The sequence below is a fragment of the Pelmatolapia mariae genome, linkage group LG2, assembly GCF_036321145.2.
Source record: "Pelmatolapia mariae isolate MD_Pm_ZW linkage group LG2, Pm_UMD_F_2, whole genome shotgun sequence".
Classification (NCBI taxonomy): Eukaryota; Metazoa; Chordata; class Actinopteri; order Cichliformes; family Cichlidae; genus Pelmatolapia; species Pelmatolapia mariae.
The window spans coordinates 12,165,342-12,185,338 of record NC_086228.1 but is presented as its reverse complement, the minus strand read 5'-3'; the positions used below and the strand labels follow the sequence as shown (position 1 = coordinate 12,185,338).

The 19,997-nt window shown below is 44.9% G+C and overlaps 1 protein-coding gene across 2 annotated transcripts in view; it reads right to left on the bottom strand.

The window, feature by feature from the left end:
* nfkb1 (nuclear factor of kappa light polypeptide gene enhancer in B-cells 1) overlaps positions 1-19,997 on the bottom strand; it is a 30,810-nt gene that overhangs the window by 3,667 nt on the left and 7,146 nt on the right. For both annotated transcript variants that reach the window (XM_063493034.1, XM_063493042.1), the window contains exons 4-16: positions 19,568-19,608; positions 18,410-18,508; positions 7,938-8,089; positions 7,693-7,856; positions 7,362-7,520; positions 4,719-4,823; positions 3,783-3,874; positions 3,560-3,698; positions 1,406-1,537; positions 1,190-1,309; positions 644-805; positions 270-411; positions 67-181 (exon numbers count right to left, since the gene is read on the bottom strand). In XM_063493034.1, the coding sequence (XP_063349104.1) occupies positions 67-181; positions 270-411; positions 644-805; positions 1,190-1,309; positions 1,406-1,537; positions 3,560-3,698; positions 3,783-3,874; positions 4,719-4,823; positions 7,362-7,520; positions 7,693-7,856; positions 7,938-8,089; positions 18,410-18,508; positions 19,568-19,608 (1,622 nt within the window). The remainder of the gene's footprint in view (positions 1-66; positions 182-269; positions 412-643; positions 806-1,189; positions 1,310-1,405; positions 1,538-3,559; positions 3,699-3,782; positions 3,875-4,718; positions 4,824-7,361; positions 7,521-7,692; positions 7,857-7,937; positions 8,090-18,409; positions 18,509-19,567; positions 19,609-19,997) is intronic.

Genomic DNA, 19,997 nt, shown 5'->3' with positions numbered 1-19,997 from the left:
AGGGTGCTTTAGCTCTGTGACCTGAAGCTTTCAGCTCTGTAAGGCTGGAGACGACGAGCTCCATACCTGGTACAGGTGGTTCCTCATGTTGAGCACCTCCTCTCCGGGCAGGGCAGACACCACCTGCGTCAGACTCTTCAGCGCCTCCTGCTGGTTGTGGAGAACAGCCAAATGGAGCCCGCTGAGAAGAGAAAAAGGAGGCGTCACTACACGGCCGAATAATAACTTTTAATGTGCGCACATCTGATCATCACGATGCGTTTACTGACGTGTCTCCGTTTACATCCTGCGCGGCCATCAGGGAGCGCTGTGGAGCCAGCAGGTACGCCGAGTCAGCTGTAACAGAGTACTGAAAGATGGCGTCCAGCAGTCTGCTGGTCACCTGATCCAGCTGCTCCTTGGCGTCGAACTCTGAAGGAGAAAGAAAGACTTGATTGGATGTGTGAAACGCCTAAACGCTTCGTAAAAACTGAATTTATCCTGAGCTTTCTGATGCCGTCAGTGTGATATGAGCATCTTTGAGTGGACCCGGGAGCGCCATGCAGGAAATAATCACCGGTGTCACCAGAAAGCAGCAGCGTCAGAGGTCTAACACCGAGGCGGGAAAAGCAAACTCTTTCGCCAAATTTAGAATAACGTTTACCTCTCTCTGCTCCAGGCTCCACACTGACCCCTCCCTCCTCGCTCCTCTCCCTGACCTCCACGGCTTCGGGCCGGGCTGGAGCTCGCAGCACGGCCCCTGATGGCGAGTCGTCGTCCGGGTCGTTGTCGTCACCGTCGTTGTCTGCGGCACCACTCTGAGAGCCTTTAAACAAACAGCGTTTGTTGTGTTTTCTCAGATGATTTTCAAGTTTTTCCACATAAATTTACAGATTTATAATCTCAGAGATGGAATTTTCTCATAAATGGAGACTTTATAATCTGGTTTTTAACTAGATTGTCTTAGACGTCACCTAAATTTTGCATAATATCAATAATAATATTAATGACTTCCAAAACTTTTCTTGGCTTTTATCTGAGATTACTGAAGTCATGATTTGTTTCTTCCTCCTAACTAGGTTAAAGGTTAAAAGGTCACGCTCCTAAATCTGTTATTTTATTCGTATTATAGATTATCATAGATTATTTCAACCTCTCCCGGCTCCTAAATTACTTTGAATGGCTCTACTACTTCATCGTAGCTCCTCACCGTGTTTGATCCCTCCTCCACCTCCTCCCAGACCCGCTGAGTACCCTGTGGAGAAACCTCCTCCTCCTCCACCTCCTCCTCCATAGTTGTAGGTAGTGAAGCCCTGGTATCCTGGGTATCCTGAGGGAAATCCACCCAAACACAGAAGAGATTAATGATGACATCACAGAACGTCACCCTGTTAAACCGCAGAGCAGACCAGAACACAGACTCTACCTGTGGATCCAGGTCCTCCTCCAGCAGCCGGACCTCCTCCTCCTCCTCTGTATAGACCTCCTCCTCCATGACCACTGAAGTCCTGGAAGTTGGGTAAAGTCTTCTGCCTCTTCCTCTGCACCTCCTCTTTATCTAAAAACAAACACGTGTTCACGCCATGCTAACCTCTGTGGCATCCCAGGGCTCTAGACTAACTTTTTGACATGGGCGCACCGATGCGCCTAACTTAAAAAATTTAGGCGTACCGGCACAAAAGTTAGGCGCACTCAAATTTTTCAACCGCTTCGCTTAACACCGCAGTTTTACATGTGCAACTTCTTTGGGGGGAAGTCCATACAGACAATATTCATTTCTAAATTATTAACTAACAAACTTGTGCTTAAAGTGCTTTGTCAATATTGTAGAAAATGTTAAACTTAATCATCATCTTGGCCTGACGACCTGTTTGCTGCTGCCTGCTGCTGAAAGGCAGTGGGGAGAGGGGACACTTGGGCAGTGCATTTATTGCAGCATGAAGTGTGTTTTCTGGATACACTGCTGCTTTTTCAGCATTCAAAGATTGATGGCACTGTGTCAGAGCTGGCTATGAATTTCAGACGGATCAGTCCTTAACTTAACACAAAAGTTATCGATAGTTCTTTTCATCTTTTCTTATTACCCACAGCTACATCCACTTCTGTCGGGCCTAGGCTGCTCACTAGAGCTGGGTATCATCACTGATTTCTATAATCCATTCGATTCAGGTTCTCAAAGTCCTGATTCGATTCAGTTTAGCCTCAGACAGTCAGAAATATTATAATTCTGATCATTTATCAGTACTGACACTTGTGAGACTTCATCAGAATTGTGAACATCACAGCAGATGCCTTTGTGTCAAAGTAACTGAGAATAAAACACAGAAAAACATGAAGGAGATTTTCCTGGTCTGGCTTTTTATAGCAGATGACCTTAAAAATATTCTGCAATATTATATAAATTTCTTCAGTATTGAACAGCAGAACTTAGGCTTTCTTGTCGGACGTCATTTACATGAAAAAAGAAAAAGACAGCGCTGTAAACAACGGTAGACTGGTGGGTAATAAGCGAATGAATAATCCAGAAAACAGAGATTTGAGACGGGAAACTGTTCTTGAAGTACACACAGGGAGCTGTGTAGGAAGTGTAATTTTTATCGTGGTGGGAGCAAAACAGCAAAAGTTAGAGGGAATTCATGACGACATTGATCAAATGTGAAGCGTAGTTTGCTGCTTCTTTTTGGCTCGGCGAATTTTGGTTGGAGAGACAAAACTTGCAGCTCAGAATCAGCGCAAAAAGACGTAAACACAGCGCGGACCCGACACATCAGAATCGCTAAGCTCCGACAGCGTGTCCGTCTGCGGGCCGTCCGGTGAGAAAGCCGAGAAAGACAAAGCTGATTCTGATGCGTCGGGTCGCTCTGTGTTTACGTCTTTGTGTGGAATCCGTTAATGAATTGATATCGCCTTATTAAAGCTACTCACCTCCCTCTTCTACCTGCACTTTCCACTGGACCACGGCCAATCAGAGAGGTCCCGCCCCTGACTATCTCTGATTGGTTTAGTCCACGATAGGGGCATAATGTGTGTCTGTTGTTGACCACATGGAGAGTTGCAGAGATTTTTTTTTGTTACCCAAACAGGTGCGACCAAATGTTGGTAACAGTTGGTCGCACCGGTGCGACCAAATGTTTTTTTTTTGTCGCACCACGGAAAAATTTGGTCGCATTTGCGACCAAATTGGTCGCACTCTAGAGCCCTGCATCCCACATTTAAAATCGTTAATAAATCAATCAGGTGATGGATGATCAAACAGCAGGGGGCAGTGTTGGGACACAGATAGTAAAAACATTAATATAAATATTGAAATTTTCCCTTCGCCACATCCGCTGCTATTTATTAATGTTTCCAGCCGATTTGCTTGTAATTGTTCCAGTGTTTTTTTTTAATAATTTGGAGTTTTATTAATTTTCTTTTTGTTGAAAGTGAAAGTAAAATCAGGCTGTGGGGGAAGAAGAAGAGCCTCGCTGGGGAGATAAAGGCCTGAGAGGAGTATTAGGGACCTGCAGGTAAAGCATTACCTGAGTTGAGGGCTCATTTCTCGCCAACTCCAGAGGAAGAGCGGGGTCATGTGACCTACCTAAGATCTGGGGGTGGTAGGTGAAGGGTTTAGGCTCGCTGGTCTCGTTGTCGGACTTCCTCTTCAGCTGGACGAACACAGACGTCGGTTTCTGCAGGTTCTGGTCTCGATACTTCGGCGTCTTAAATACAATGGCGAACTGTCGGCGCAGTAACGGGCACGGTTAATGACACTCCCAACACCTGCAGGTCAAAGTAGCAGCTCCGAATGCAGGAATGCTCACCTGTCTGTGGACGTCTGTGGGGGAGAAGTCTCCCAGAGCCTCCCAGGTGAGACCCGAGTCATCCTCCTCATAGAACCGAACCTGGATGTCATCTGCAAACACAAACATCAGGTCACCATGGTTTCATAGCTCGCTTTCAGGCCTTGGGAGCATCTCTAGCTCAGATGCACTGCATAAAGATCGACCTTTGTTCACGTGGCTTAAAATCAGCTCTCAGATCTTGATTGTGCTAATCCAGAGGCCTGTGATAACCACAGGGGTAATCCTGGTTATCACCTTTTGTGCAGTGTACGTCATGGAGAATCATCTCCAACATAACGAGATCCGGACCAGGCTACTGATAATTAATAACATTGCCCCGCTGCTGGAGGCCAGAGCACCGTGATCTCAGAGCACATCGGTTCTCTCAGAGAAACCCTGGAAGCGGAGCGGGCGGCAGCCCGAATCCAACTCTTCCTCCTGTGGGATTTGTACGTTGGAGGGGAATTCCCTGAAGCAGGACTTCCTCCAACACCACTGACACAGCTCCAACCAGGAAAAACCGCTCAGATTCACCTCATTTACACTCAACTGCACGGAAATGTCTTCAAATAAAGTTCAGTGAAAAAGAAAAAAAATCACTACTTAAGAGACTTTTTAGCAGCCCTTAAAATAACCTGCATGCGTGTTTGCTCTGAGGTGCTTTAAAAACCAGAACCAGCGTTCCAAACAGCCCTGCTCATTTCCAGCTGTTTACTGGAGCAGCTCTGCATGATTCTCAAAACAATCTTCCTCATCTTATCCTGTCTCAGGTGAGCCGTGTTTTAGCTCCTCCCCCTTTGTGCTTATTCTGACCTCATTATTTTCAATTGCGTCCATGTTTAATATAAGCTTCCCGCATCCCAACCTTATATGTGTCAAACAGAAAACAGGAAACGCTCTGCTCGGAAAGCTCACCTTTCTGGACTTTGTCGCAGAGCAGGTAGACCTCCTCTCCTCCGGTCACGCAGCCGGCGGTCCGATCCATCCTCACGATCTTCAGGTTGGAGGCGTTCGGAGCCTCTGAGGGCGAAAAGAGAAACAGCTACTGTCAGAAATGTACCTACCTGAGGCTTCCTCAAGAGCTACGCATCTTCAAAAGGGAGTTTTTTCATTTGCACCATCACTCTAAGGTAAAGTAACCACACTTTTACATCACTCAAAGGTTTGTGTTGGAGATCAGGGCCAGAAAAGACACCATGAAGGGGTTTTAAGTGTAATCGTAACACAAAGTTACAGGGGCTGTGAACAGGTTCCTGTCTGTGCTGGACAGGCTGAGGTCTTCAAACCACAGCACACTGTAAGATCAAATAGAGGCACTGAGCACGTGTCCACAGATGCTAAAATAGATCACAGATGCGCCGCTTCCCTTAGACAAAGTCAACAGGAAGTTGTGAAGTTTGCAGTCACCGTCAGGACGGGGCCTGGTAGTTTAGGTACGTCCATGAGCGTGGACAGGTTTGCGAGAGGAGAGGACAGGACAGCAGGACTGATACGGAACGCAGGAAGTGGAAACTGGATGAAAAGGAGCTGAGGTGGAGGTGGGTTTCAAAGCAGCTTGCAGATGCACAGCAAACGCTGGCACACTGTAGCAGATTAAACAGGTGATCCACTCCTGCTCACTACTATTACACTGAAGCTGGCCTGAACCCTGAACGCCGCGGGTCTACTGCAACTGGTAAATGAAAGTCTAGCAATTAAAAAAATGATAAGTCCAAAAACCAAAAGTAAAAGAGTGAAAAAAGGCGAATCGAGAAGAGAAAAGTGTGTGAAATGTTTCCTGCTGGTAAAAATGAAAGTGCAGAGCAGGGCTGAAACAATGAACTCGGAGTTGAGTTCAGTCCTCTGAGAGGAAGTACAGCACAGAAAGCGAAGCAGCTTCAGCAGGAAGAGGGAAACGAAACCGAGCGGCCTGACAAGACACAAGCGGCGCTCTTCAGTCCAGAGCGATCCTCCGACTCTGACCACTCGCTTTATTCGGCTGTTTCTCAAACCACAAATCCAACACATATAAACGACAAACTTCATAAACTTTCAACACTTCAGACTGAAACATGAGGCCTGGAGCTGGGGTTCAGTATTTAGGAACCAATGATCCATCGAATCTACGGTCCAACACGAAACTTCACACATGATCATCTCTCAGCGCAGACCAAGACTCAAAGCTGCACTTTAAAACCCGTTTTCATTTTTCTTAAAACTGATCGGAGCAAACTGGAGTGGGCGTGGAGTCCGTGTGCAGCTCGGTGTGGACATCTAACACGTTTCTCTGTGGGCTTTAATTCAATCTGTCGGTGGCACCTGCAGGTGTGTGCTCCGACCAACGGTTGAAGGGTTGTTCACTTTGACAAACACACGGTCAGGTTACAATGACAAGATTAGAGCTGATGAAAGGAAAGGGGAAAGTTTTGAGGACAAGCTCTGAATAATGGATTCATTTTTTTAGTTTTGGCTTTCATGGACAGGAGAGCAAGGACTCAACCAGGTGGTCTACACCTGTGCCCCAAAGAGCACTAATTTATGAGCAGCTTTATCATTTCAATAATCAACACAACCTTATTATTATTAGCATTAGCATTAGCAATAACTTAGCAGGTTAGTCTGATGTTTGTACAGCTGAGATGTGGAACAGCTGACCTGCAGGATTTGTAGAACTTGGAGCATTATGACCAAACCTCACTTTATTGCATTCCGGTGTGGCTGCAGGCGTTTATTAAAGTCAAAGGAAAGAACTGGACTCTCAGCCTCCTGTGGGCAACCAACTGCATTACATCCAGCTTGTTTCAGGTCTGTCAGACTCGCAATAATCACCGGTCATTCTGTCGGACATTTCAGTAATGTGAAACAGATCCAATACTAGGCACCGGTTTTTACTGGGATGAGCAGGCGACCATGTGCCACATGGCTGAGGGCTGCCCGGGTTTGAATCCGACCCGTGGCCATTTGCCGTATCTCGTCCCCTCTCTCCCTCCCTCTGCTTTCCTGTCACTCTTCGCTGTACCTTTTCAAATAAAGCCGTAAAAAGGCCAAAAAAACTCTTTAAAACAAAAAACCCCAGATCCAACACTAAAGAGAAGTACAGGAAATGGCAGCAAACTGCCTCTGCGAACCTTAATAATCTTCATTTCCTTGTCAAATTTTACACTTTTACAGTGAAACTTTAAGTACATGTGCAAAAAGTCCCGCCACATAAACTGTTTCTTTCTCAGTCGCTCTTCAATAAATCCCCGTTGTAGCGTTACACAGACTGTCACTACCTCAGGGACAAAGTGCAGCAACCAGAAATTATCTCGCACATCTGTAAAGTTTGCTCAGGTTTTAGTTCGAGCTGCAGGTGGAAAAAATTAGACTGAGAGCGACACCGCGAGCGAGCACAAAATGGGACTGAAGCGAAAACGAAACATCTTTCATGTGGTTCAAAGACTCAGGCGGTAGCTTCAAAGCAGATCTCACGAGATAAAAACAGTCAAAGTTACACTTTCCTCCGAGCCCTAAACGCATCGTGGACGGACCTGCAAACCTTCCTGCTGGAGGGAGAAGATTAGAAATGCCTGGACTCACTGCTGTCGTAGATCGGCTCGGACACCACGGGCTCGAGCCGCCTGGAGAAGCCGCCGTCGCTGTCGGGGAGGAACGCCGTGAACATGAGCCGAACCACGCTGAGGTCCATCTCTTTGGCCTGAGTAGAGGCAGCATTTCTGATCACACTGAGGTGGTGCTCTGAAGGGAGAGAGAGGAGGGCGAGAGTCAACGCTGAAACAGATAAAACATCCTGAAACCTCTAACCTGAGCTCTACATGCACATTTCTGCACATTAATACATCAGACGCACCAAAGAAATCATCAGCTGTCATCTGATGCTGATTTAAACTTTGTTATGTGTCTCACTCACCTGTGATTTCTCGGGGGACTCTGACCTCCCCCTGAACGCTGTCGATGTCGGGGTGGATGGAGACCCCGCAGTTGTATCCCAGCCTGAAGGCCTCGATCATCCGCTCCTCCAGAGTCTTTGCCACGTTCTTCTTCGTCACGTGGAGGATCCCCAGATTCGGGAAGCTATGAGAAATAAACTGAGCGTCACATACGATCGTTTTACGGGCTTCACTGCGTGTGTGTGTGTGGTTGAGCGATGCAGACCTGATGGTGGAGTCTTTGGACTGCAGGTCGGCGATGCAGATTCCTTTATCGCACTGTTTTCCCACCAGACTGTGAGCGTGCAGGTGAGGGACGGCAGTCAGCGCCGTCACCAGCTGGACCACCACCCGGGCCTGACCCTGGTAGTTACAGATCTGAAACACACGCACAGATAACCACCGTAAATATCTGCAACTTTACTCCAAGACTCACAGTGTAAAGACTAAACCGGGCTCACTATAACCTGCTGTGAGCATCAGTGCGATGGATCTACGACAGTCTGAACTGCAGCAGATTGATGTCTGTGAGGCAGAGCAGCAGACACCACTGATGGGACCCTGGATGATCTGATCTCCATAATCCACCGGGGAAAACTTCAAAAAGTGCATTATGGGTAAACTTTCCAGGCTCATATCGGCACATGGGATCAGCTGATGAACCTACAATTCAATCCCAGGCTCGCCTTCCAGCTCTGATATTCTAATATTCTTATAAATCACACCTGAATGTGGCTCCTGGCTGTGAAATGGAGAAATAATGCCGATCAGATCAAGTTTAGGAGTTTTTCTGAATCCTGCAAAGTTCTGGATCACAGAGGGAACTTCATCTGTCATCTGTCGCTGATGCATGAAAATAATCTTTGCCATGGTTTGGTCTTCAAATCCGGAGACCAGCTTATCGCCAACACACTCAGTCTGAGAGGAAATGCGCTTCTGCTGAACCTTAAACAGTGACTGTGCTGAAGGACGCTCGGTGTGGATTGTTAGAGTCTGTCAAATGAGGGAGAGGTCACACTGGATGGATGTGGTTTCAGAGAAGTCATTCAGAGATCCAGAGATGACTCACGGTGACAGATTCAGGGCACTTTGGATTTTTCTGCCCTCGGCGCTTCTCTGCTGTGGTTCAGAAAAAACTTTCTCCTGGTACGGATGACTCACGATACCAGCCAAACTTCAGCGGACGCAGTTTCACGCCGCCTCACCTACTTTTTAACGGATCTCGCAAAGACGTGTTTTCATCCCCTGTCCGAACATCAGACAGAAACACGAAAGTGCGCTGATCTCTATCTATCTATCACATTAAACAGATTCTGTGAAATAAAAACGAGTCTGAAGCTTTAACACTTATGAGTTTCAACTGTGAAACACACAGGTGTCCATTAATGCCTCATTTATACCTATATTTATACCGAAGAGACGAGGTTAGAGAAATATAACTGAAGTTTTCCCTGAAGTAAAACCTGCATTTCTTCTAAAGTCCAATTCAGACTGCAAAAGTGAGTCAGTCCCCACAGACTCATGTTAAAATGTCAACATTGGGGGCACAGCCTTCCAATTATTTCACAGCATTTCAAGGGAACCTGCAATAACCATACTTCCAGTGAAATTTTAAAAAAAAACCCTGCACACTTTTAACGCGTGTGCATCCTTCTGTTCCAAAGAGCTGCTGCACCAAATTCAACAGCAACATAGTAACTTATAGAAACCTATAGACACGTGTGAAGGCATCGCACTGCCAGCTGGAGCTGATCGATACCTGAGAATACTGCCAAGTCATTAGAGGCGTGGCTGAAAGCTCGTTCAGTCTGAGCACAGCGCACACATCAGTGGAGATTTCGTACAGTGTGAAAGCAGCTAAGCTTTGAATGAGCTACGAAATCTCTGATAAAAAAAACTTTATCTGTGATCAGGTCAGGAACCGCGGATCCTTTTCAAAGTCACATTTAAGACATTCAAGCCTGAATCCAGATAACTGTTCCTGTTCCGGAACTACAAAAACTGAGAGTGCATTTCTGCCAAACCAAAACCAAACAATCTGTAAGATTCCTTCAGAGGAAGTAAAACTTCAACTTGTAGCTTTTTCTCTCGTTATGATTTCCTTCACTTTGTCGTTGAGGTTTCTCCACGCCCTAAATTAAAAGTTATCTCTCTATCTAATTGCACTCTGAGGTAAACTGAGTTTGCGGAAAGGAAATCTGTTCCCGTTTCTACCGTGCACACACGTGTGCATGTACAAATTATGTTGCTGCAGACATTTGCCTGCAGGAACGTTGCAGCAGTAAATAAACACGAGCCCACTTCCTCTTCCCGGTGCTGTGGGCCACTCGAAGCGCTCTGGCAGACAAACCCAGTTCCTAGAAACACAGCGAGCGTTGCTGTCTGATGGTTTCCTGGTTCAAACACGCTCATACTAACTACCTGAGGTCTCTGACGTTCCCAGCACGGTGAAGCAGCCAAGTGGAGTTTGCAGAGAAGCGCTCAGTGATCAGCCTTCACTGCTCCCGATGAAGCTAAACTGCAGAGAGGAGGGCAGTATGTGCAATGCCAATTCCCATAATGAAACCTGAGCACTCATGTTTATCTAAGCACTGATTTTTACATTTAAGCATCTAATGATGGACAATCTGCTCTCTCTTATTTTGAAAGGTCAGCTGATACAACCAGTTAACCAGTTTCAGCTGCCTCCCGGGTTGTTGCAGGGCTGGGTCCAGTCCCCTTTGGAGGACCAAATATTAAACACGGGACCTACACTTCCTGGTGACCCCATATTGGACCACACTGAGCTTGGTTATTTTACATATTTTTAAATGTCATTGGGGGCGCTTGATTTCACTCATTGGAGCAGGCGTATTAGGAGGAGTTGGTTTGATTTAGTTTAACCTCTGTCTCTTGTGAAGGTCGAGATTTAAGCTTGTGAATGCCGGGGGAAGAGATAATTATTTATTATGTACTCACCTGAAACCTCATCTCCTCTAGTCGGGTCTTTTTAGAAATTCAAAATAAATATAGGGGTGGAGGCATTTTTAACGAGTGTAAATGTTCTGCATCTCTGGCAGTAAAAGGCCCTCACTATGCGCCTGTTTATTGTGGATGGCACCATTTTTATTCATCATCCTGCTGCTGTAACAGAATTTTCCTCAGTATCTATCCACCTGGCATCTGTCAATCAACGTGGCCACGCCCCAACTCACCCACTCAATTCAATTTGATTTTATTTATACAGCGCCAAATCACAACAACAGTCGCCTCAAGGGGCTTTATATTGTAAGACAGACCCTACAATAATACATACAGAGAAAAACCCAACAATCATATGACCCCCTATGAGCAAGCACTTTGGCGACATTGGGAAGGAAAAACTCCCTTTTAACAGGAAGAAACCTCCAGCAGAACCAGGCTCAGGGAGGGGCGGGGCCATCTGCTGCGACCGGTTGGGGTGAGAGAATCGTTATGAAGAGGGAACCTATCCACAGAGACCAAACCAAGCTGCTCTGTGGGGAATGTTCGGACACTTCCACACCAGCTTTAGCTTTCAGCTCTGGAGGTTTGTCCTCGATAAATACGAAAGACTCTCAGCCCTCATAAAGAAGCAGAAAAGTCAAGTGAGCAGATGTATAACGTCTGATAACCGATGAAAGTGAAGCTCGGGCTTAATCTACATCACCACAAATATGAAATGTCATGAACCATCAGGCTGTGGAAAATTCAAAGTGGTGCCTCCGAGTGCAAAATGACGACAGTAATTTAAATCCAACGACCGAATGTGTTTTTGTTTCGGTCTCTCTGTACCTGATGAGTTTTACCCACTGAGGCAGCCTGTAGTCTGTGCAGCAGCGCTGTGTGAACACGAGCGAACAACAAAGGGTTAAATATGTCAGTATTTCTGGGCCAGAGTGGGCGAGGACGCAGATATTACACCTCTGGATGCAGAGCTTTCATCTGCGAGCTGAAACTCGGCACCTTTCCTGTTTGTGACGCAACTCCACTTCCTTGTAATTACATGTGGGTGTCAAGGAGAGGAAATTCCCAACAGACATGAAACACAGCAGAGGTGTGTTTGTGTGTGTGTGTGGTTTGCAGAGAGCTCTCGGACAGGTCCAGGCCAGCAGAAGATTTTGCTGAAACTTCATGTGATGTCAGAAAACTAAAGCGCTCGGAGCACAGATCCGATCCGTGCAGGAGCTTCGAGTGTTTATCGGAGTCTCGAGGAATATTGTGAGGAAAAGCAGCTGTGGGATGAACTCTGCGTGCAGCTACTGGGGATGTTTGTTTTACGGTAATGATGCCAAAGTTGTTTCAGACACTTAGTAAATCCAAACATTCACCAAGTTGTCCCGGTGTGTGCGCTGTGGCCGGGCTGAGGCAGCGGGAGGAAAAAAAGGGACTGTTCTGATCTGAATAAATAAACTTTCTGAATGAGTTTGCATTTTGCACTCACCGTTTCTACAAGTTTGATTCGCCTGAAATAAGGCCTGTGGTTAACACGCGCTCAGACATTTTCCTGTTTTCTTCTCCAACGTGAAACACATCCGTGAGCGCTCCACATTCATCACACACTGCAGGCCGCTAATATTTGTATCACAGTGTTTTTATATTCCGGTGGATTTCATGCATCGAGCATAAATAAAATGCATAAAACACTTTAATGTTGATATTAAGGAATAAAACAGGCCGTTTCGTCACTTTTTGTTGCAGCTGTTTTTGATTAAACTCAACATCTGGCTTCATGAAGTTGCAGCTTCAAATCTGGTTTTATTCTTCAAAACTTTGTGGCATGGATGATCCTGTGCCAGGTAAAGCACCTGTCAGCCTCGATGACTGCCCCAGTGAGTCGGTGAGTCGCTGCTTTCAGATCCTCTTGAATAAAACTTGATGTTCATGAAAGCAGGAATGACTCAGGGCACATTGATTTACCTCGCTCCGTTCCACTATTAACGCCATCATTACTCACAAAAATAACTCGTGGATAAGCTGCTTGAGTAGATCTCTCATAAGTCTGCTCGAGTTTAAAGAAAAGCTTTAAAGTCTTAAAGGTGTAAAATGTTCATCACTGCGAGAACCTTAAAGGGAAATTCCAATTTTATCCAGAAAACTTCCTTAGAAGTTTTTAAGAAACTACAGGCACGAAAAGTCAGTAGTTTAGAAAAACAAAAACTCTTGTGGAAACTTCAGGGGAACTTCACGAGCACACATTAGAGCAGAGTACGTACACAGAGCATGACACCACGGGACGCAGGCAGTGAAGGTGACAGATGCCTTATCAATTAAAAAAAACAGAGAGACGGAGCGGGTGAGTCGAGTGAGTCAGACTAGTCATCGTCCCACTGGTCCTGCCAGAGCTGGAGGGGTTTTCCCACTCTGCAGCCTCAACATGCAAACTCACCATCATCAACATCTCTCTAACACGACCCACAGATCAAACACGGTGAGTGGGAGGAACACTTCCTCATTTGTGTCAGTGACTTCATCTCATTCATGCCTATCGTACACCCAGCTGATGCATATGAGCCCATGTTGTCCTTACGTTACGGCGCTCGGTGTACCACTGGTCTGCCTGGGAGCGCTCCGATCTCACCGGCAGTCACCTTCTGTTCCTTTTAAATGCTTCTTCTCCACACGTAGCATAACATGACGAACCAGCAACAAAAGCTGCAGTTCCTCCAAAGATCCCTCGACTTTAAAACAGAGTCAAAAACCATCGGAGGCTGCGATGACGGAAGAAAAGGCGTTTTGACAACATCAAGTTTATGAGACTGCGTGAATCACTGCCGCACAGTAACCACGACTTAGGAAGAAGGAGAAGAAGAAGAAGACGACCAAGAAAAACAAGAGTAAGAAGACAATCTGGGTGCAGATCAAAAAGATCAAGAAAAAAAGAAGTAGAAGAAGAAGAAGAAGACAACCAGGAAGGAAAAGATCATGCTTCAAAAAAACCAATATGGCCGCAGTCAAAATGCCAGGCGTTAAACCAGCGTTTCCCAAACCAGGAGGTTCTGTCAGAGTTCTACGTCCATCTTTTGTATGTACTCAGTAAAGGGCAGAGAGCAAAGCGTGACTGAAATAAACTTCTTTTAGCCCATTGTGTCCAAAAATGAATCATTTTTTATTCAGATTCAGATTCTACATCAAGAAAAAACGTGTCCTTCTCAGCTCATACGCAACTGTTTTGACTACGTAAAGAAAACAAATTAGCTCATATGATTTTTTTTATAACGAACACTTCCTGTTCTGACCTGTGTCTGAAAGTCTGGATCTCTTTAATCAGCTTTCATATAGTTTTAATGTCAGCGAGACAAAGACAGAAGCAGGAATCTGGGGATTTCCCATGTTTTCTGGTTTGGTCGGAACATGTGGGAGCTTCAGACTCCAAACTAAACATCAACAGAAACAACACGGCAGGAAACTCGAGCTCGTGTTCTTGTGTCAGTCTCATACAGAGCGCAGGGTGGAAACAAGAGCGCCCCGGCTTCTAAAGCCAGCGACGGTCACCTCCAACCAAAACCACAGTGAAACAAAACCACCCTTCGGCAGACAATAGTAAACACCAGCCTCTCCCCTGCTCACGAGAAAAGACCGTGCAGCTTTGTAACGCCGCTGAAACGACGGCTTCACGCGACTCGTTTTGACCTGTTCAAGCAGACGCAGCGACGCACTGTTTAACAGCTGGTTCCTAAATCACAAGTAAGCAGGGGCAAACCCTGCACACTTCCTTTAAATGTGATTTATGCAACTTTTCTCTTCTCTCTTTTTTTTTTACATGTTTTAAATACTCAATGCATTATTGCCCACGTGTCGTAAACGAGTAAACGAGACCTTTCCTCCACTGAGGACTCAAATATCTAAATCACAGGATCCTTAAGACAACTCCCAAGAGAGGTTTAAGTCTATGATACTGTTACGACACATTCATAACACAACATTTTTGTGATTTTAAACTCGTTACAAGTTAATGCAACCCTTTAAGACACGGATGTCAGACTCATTTCACATCGTGGGCCACATGTTGCCCACTTTGGCCTTAAGTAGGGCAGACCGGTGAAACTCCCCTTCATGTCAGCATGAAAACGTTTAACCACACACTGAATCGTCATACAAGAAAAAACAAACACTATTCGGATTACATTAGACAGATTAGGTAGATACTTTAGTCATCCCCAGGAATCCACAAACATCCTAGGTATGCAGTAAATATTCGTCAATACTAAGTTAAAAATTGAAAAGTAAAAATACTGGACGTGTCCTCCCACGGTGGAGGTGCCGGTGCTTCCACTCACGTTTCCAGGCTAAAGCACGATATGATCGTCGAGAATATTCCCTTTGAGGCCCGGGATGTTGTAGCACACAAATCTGCACAGTTGTTATAGTCAGTGGGAAATTGTGCAACACTTTGGTCGCTCTAGTAAATGTTTATGCTCCGAACAGAGATGACGAGACTCTCTTCAAACCTGCCTTAAATAAGTACTCTCTCATCCCGGGGGATGATTTTAATTGTTGGTTAGACCCAGTTCTGGTGTCCTGCAGGTTTTAGATGCGTCCTTGATCCACCACAGCTTATTTAAATGGCTAAATTACCTCCTCAACATTTCTTGAAGTTCTCCAGAGGCCTGGTGATGAACTACTCATTTGATTCAGCTCTCGAGGCCTGGAATTGGCCAGCCCTGGTTTAGAGTAATGTTACAAGCAAATCTGCATCAGTCATTCAAGCCTTTGTATCTGAATATGGATTGTGTGACGCGTGGCGTCCTTCACATCCTACCAAGAGAGACCTCTCACACGTGTACCACACGTATTGGAGTATCGTTTACGCCAATATTGACACTTAATGCCTGCAGCAGGTCCACTCCTGTGCCAATCACAGCGGGAGTGGACCTGCTGCTATTTTACACCCACCTACAACGGGATTTCAACTCAACCCTTCTGTCTAATGACAGAAGACGAGATAGGCTTTTGCTTTGCTACTAACTCCTCCCCAGAGACTTCCAGCGTTGTTGTATGGGATGCCTTTAAGGCCAAATTACTACTTATTCAGCAAAAACAAGCCACTCATGAACGAAATAGGTTAATGCAACAAGTTAAGGAGGCCGATGAGCAGTCTGCTCTCAAAAAGCATGTTGAACTCAAAACGAGGCTTGACCTACTTACAACCTACTCAACTGAACGGCGACAAACCTGATAGATAACTGCCAAGCCTTCTTAAGGTATCTAGGGTCAGGTATTCTTAAACTTTCACGGCTCATGAAAAAGTGAATCATGTATTCAGGGACATCCTGATGCATGCTCAATCATCCAGGTAAGTAAATTGCCAAAAGTTGATTCTGTTCATCTGGACGTCCAGATGAACAGAATCAACTTTTGGCGATGTATTAAAGGACTTTTACTCAGAGCTCTACACCTCAGGATCACAAACCAACTACAACACAATTAATGACTTTCTAGCCAAACTTAACATTCCTGAAATTCCACCAGAACTTAAAACAGGATTGCATGAACCCATGTATCAGCTGGAAGTTTCCTCAGCCATAGCTTTGATGTAATCAGGCAAATGCCCAGATTGGAATTGTTTCCTTTTGGAATTTTACAAACACTTCTTTACATTACTGTCTGCACAGCTTAGTCCAACCCACACTGACTGCTTTAAACTAGGATCTCTCCCTCTGTCATTTACGAAGTCTGTTTCACACTATTAAGGTAAAGATAAGAATGTATATATTATATATTACAGATCCATTTCTCTCTTGAACAGACGCTAAAACATGTGAAATCACAATAAAGCAAAGGAACTTCTGCAGTAGATAGAAAAGTACCTGATATTTATGTGGACATCCACACGTATGCTCGTGGTCAACGTCTGATGATGAAATTTATGGACTCAAGTACGCCTCACGTATAATCCTGACCTTAAAACTAGCTTTGATTTTATTCTCCTACTAGGGCTGCCACGATTAGTCGACTATCAAAATCGTCGACGACTAATTTAATAGTCGACGCGTCATTTGAAGCTTTGTAAGATCCCAAAAGACGCAGGAATAAGTAGTAGGATTTAAGAGTGTAATAACGGACTGAAACAGAAGATGGCAGCACTGCATGTACAAGGATGCCAGCTGCCGTTAAACCCCGAAGAAGAAGAAGCTGTGTCCCAGAATTCATAGCGCGGCCCTGCTCAGTTTCCAACAATGGCGGCAGCTAGTTAGTTTTAATATTACTCTTATTATTCTTTCTGGGTCACAAAATAAACGTTTAACATATTTTCAGGCGAGAATGTAGCTGTGTAAACTTCAAATATCTGCTCAGTTTATCAAGACACCACATATTTTCAAAAGCGCTCTGACGTTTTCGGAGACGTCTGTTACCCACTAGCTCGATAGCTAGCCGGGGGCAAGGCTCACTAGAGCCATTGAAAACCGCGGACTCCCGGCAAATCATTTTCTAACCCACCGCCGTCTTTCGCTACTCAGGTTAAACATGATATATAAGTCACTTAGATAACTTAAAAATGTTATTGTTTGGCTTTTTTTAGTATTTTATTTGTTCCTGAGTAAATCGGTTTGGCTGAGATTAAAGTTATAGTTTTTACACAGCTGAATAAACGCCAAGCAGACAACTGATTATCAGAAGTGTGAGATGCTCGAGAATATACTCCGGTGTCCTGTTATATTTTAGATAGCAAGGAGCAGACGGCTGAGTTTGTTAAACTCCACCGAAACAATCTGCAAATTTCATTAAAATTTAATAAACTATCATCTTGTCTTTATTTTTAGTTAGCACATACCTTAAACACTTAAAGTTGTAAGCTAATGATAGTTATATAAGAGCAGATGCTGCTGGTGCAATAAGCTGTACGTTTTACGTTCAATGCATGCATGATCTGATTAGTCCACTAATCGCAAAAATAATCGGTGACTAGTCGACTATCAAAATAATCGTTTGTGGCAGCTCTATTTCCTACAACTAAAAACTTCAACTGGCAAGATAACGTCAGCCAAAATTAACCAGAAGGAAGCTGGTTTGATCTAATAAGGCTTGTCTCAACAAACAGTTTGAGCTTCAACCTCAGCAGGACAGTCAGTTCACAGAGGGACCGCTCGGCCTCCGAACATCCAGGTGAGCTCGGTGTCATTATACTGATACTCAGGTATACAGCACATACAGCAGAGCAGGACTGGGTCTCATCGCTGGTCTTACTCTGTGTTAGCTTGTGAAAGCAGAAACAGTGTGATGAATAACTCATTTAATGGCTGCGTGTGTTATTAATAACTGAAGTTAAAGGAGCTCTGTGTTACTCTCACTGAACAATCACTGCGATGAAACTGATATAAACAATCATTTCCCAGAGCTTCAATCGCACTACGGCATTACTTTCACATTTCAGCTTCAGTTCAAAACAGGTTTAGTCAGTTTGATGACTTCAATCAGCAAAACGACAGAAACAGTCGGCCTGATGCCTCAGCAGTATTAAAGTCTCTGCAGGAAACTGTTTTATTTCCTCTTGCCGCTGCAGACAGAAGTGAACCACAATCTGATTTTAGTGCTCACTCTGTGTGCTTCAAACACTTCCTGGACCAACAAACTGGAAGAAACTTTAAACGCTGCACTCAGCAGGTGAGTCAGCTGACTGTAGCGAGTGCGCAGGACGAGGTTACATTTGCAGACCGCACGTCCGACGCCTGGAGAACAAGCGCAGACAGGAAGCATTACCTTGACGGTGGGGTAGGTCTTCCTGTTCTTCTCGCTGGTGGCCCCCGGCAGACCGCCGTGAGACGGCCCCTCGCAGCCGTACCTGAACCTGAAGCCGCGCTGGAAAACAAAGACATCAGTACACACCTGTATCAATGCATCAGCTGACAATCAGTCACTTTGTTGTCCTAAACACACGTTCAGGTGATTATTCATTAAACAGGTGGGTGAAATCCAACTCTGAGACTCCCGATGCTTCCCTTTCTTCCTGTTGAGTCATCAGTGTTAATCCAGCTGAAGTTAAAGGAGCTCTGTCATCAAATAAATATATACGGGCAGGGAGGGTGTGACATTTAGGGGGCGAAATTAGATTAAAGGTGTAAATGTTTAGGATTCAAAGCTCAAAAATTAATGGGAAAAACTCCACCCACGTCAGTCCCCTCCCACTCCCGGGATAAACAGCGCCGCTAACACTTCGACCTTTCGTCCAAAAACATCATGGCGGTGACAGAAATGCTAATGATGAGGCTTTATAATCAATGGGTGACGTGCCAACGGCTACATCCAAATTTACATACTTCAGTTTGACTGTAAATACAAGCTTGAGCAGAAAGCAAGCAGCACACCACGAGAAACACGTTAAATAAAGATTTCCTGTTTAAAGTATAACAGAGATCATTAATGACCACAGACGGTCAATAAAATAGGTCGTATGAGCGTTAAATTTATTTCTTCCGTCAGTGTTAAAAATAACACCTGTAAATTCAACACAGGACCTTTTAACACCTTAACATCCTTCACTTTAATCACTGACTCTTTAATGACCCTGTTATTGAAACCCCCCTCAGTCTTTGCTCCAATTTGCTGCACAACTTAAGACCTAACTGTGTTTCACTGTTCCATTAAAGCAGCGGTGCCCAACCTTTTTTGCGCCATGGACCGGCCTTTAAGGTGTCGCTGATAAATACAACAAAATAAAACCAGTACCGGTACCAAAAAGAAGAAGATTTATTCATAACACAGGAAAAGAAAACAGCAGTCGTTACAGGTGTGACGTAAACAGCCAAACATCCTGTCCTGAAGTCATTTCCCTTTTTTAATTCTAAATAAAACCAATTTAAAGATAAACTAAACCCAGCGGTCAGTCATCTCTGATAAGACGGGACAGATGAGTGTTACCTGTTTGGGCTGCTCCACGATCTGCAGGAACGGTCCGTCCACTGAAACCACAAAGACTCAGATTCAGACTCAGATTCAGATTCAGACAGATTCAAACACCTTCTCATACAGCTGATTTGTTTCTTTGAAAATTCGTTTTGGGGTTTCAGACAATCGAGGCATTTAGAGGTGTCAGAGAACTTATCTGAGATATCTTACACATGAAATAAAGACCGAGCTACGCTTTTCTCTACACAAAGTTTCCCTGAGGTATCTGTCACCCCTCACCCTTGGTCTGGTCTCTGGTTTGTCCCCCTCAGACAACCATCTGCTGACCAGCAGTGCTCTAACCAATCCTATTCAGTTTCAGTGATAAGACTCTTTGAGGTGCAGACCATCAATATTAGAGGGAGAACCCCAACGATCTCCTGTGAGCAGCACTTTGACACAG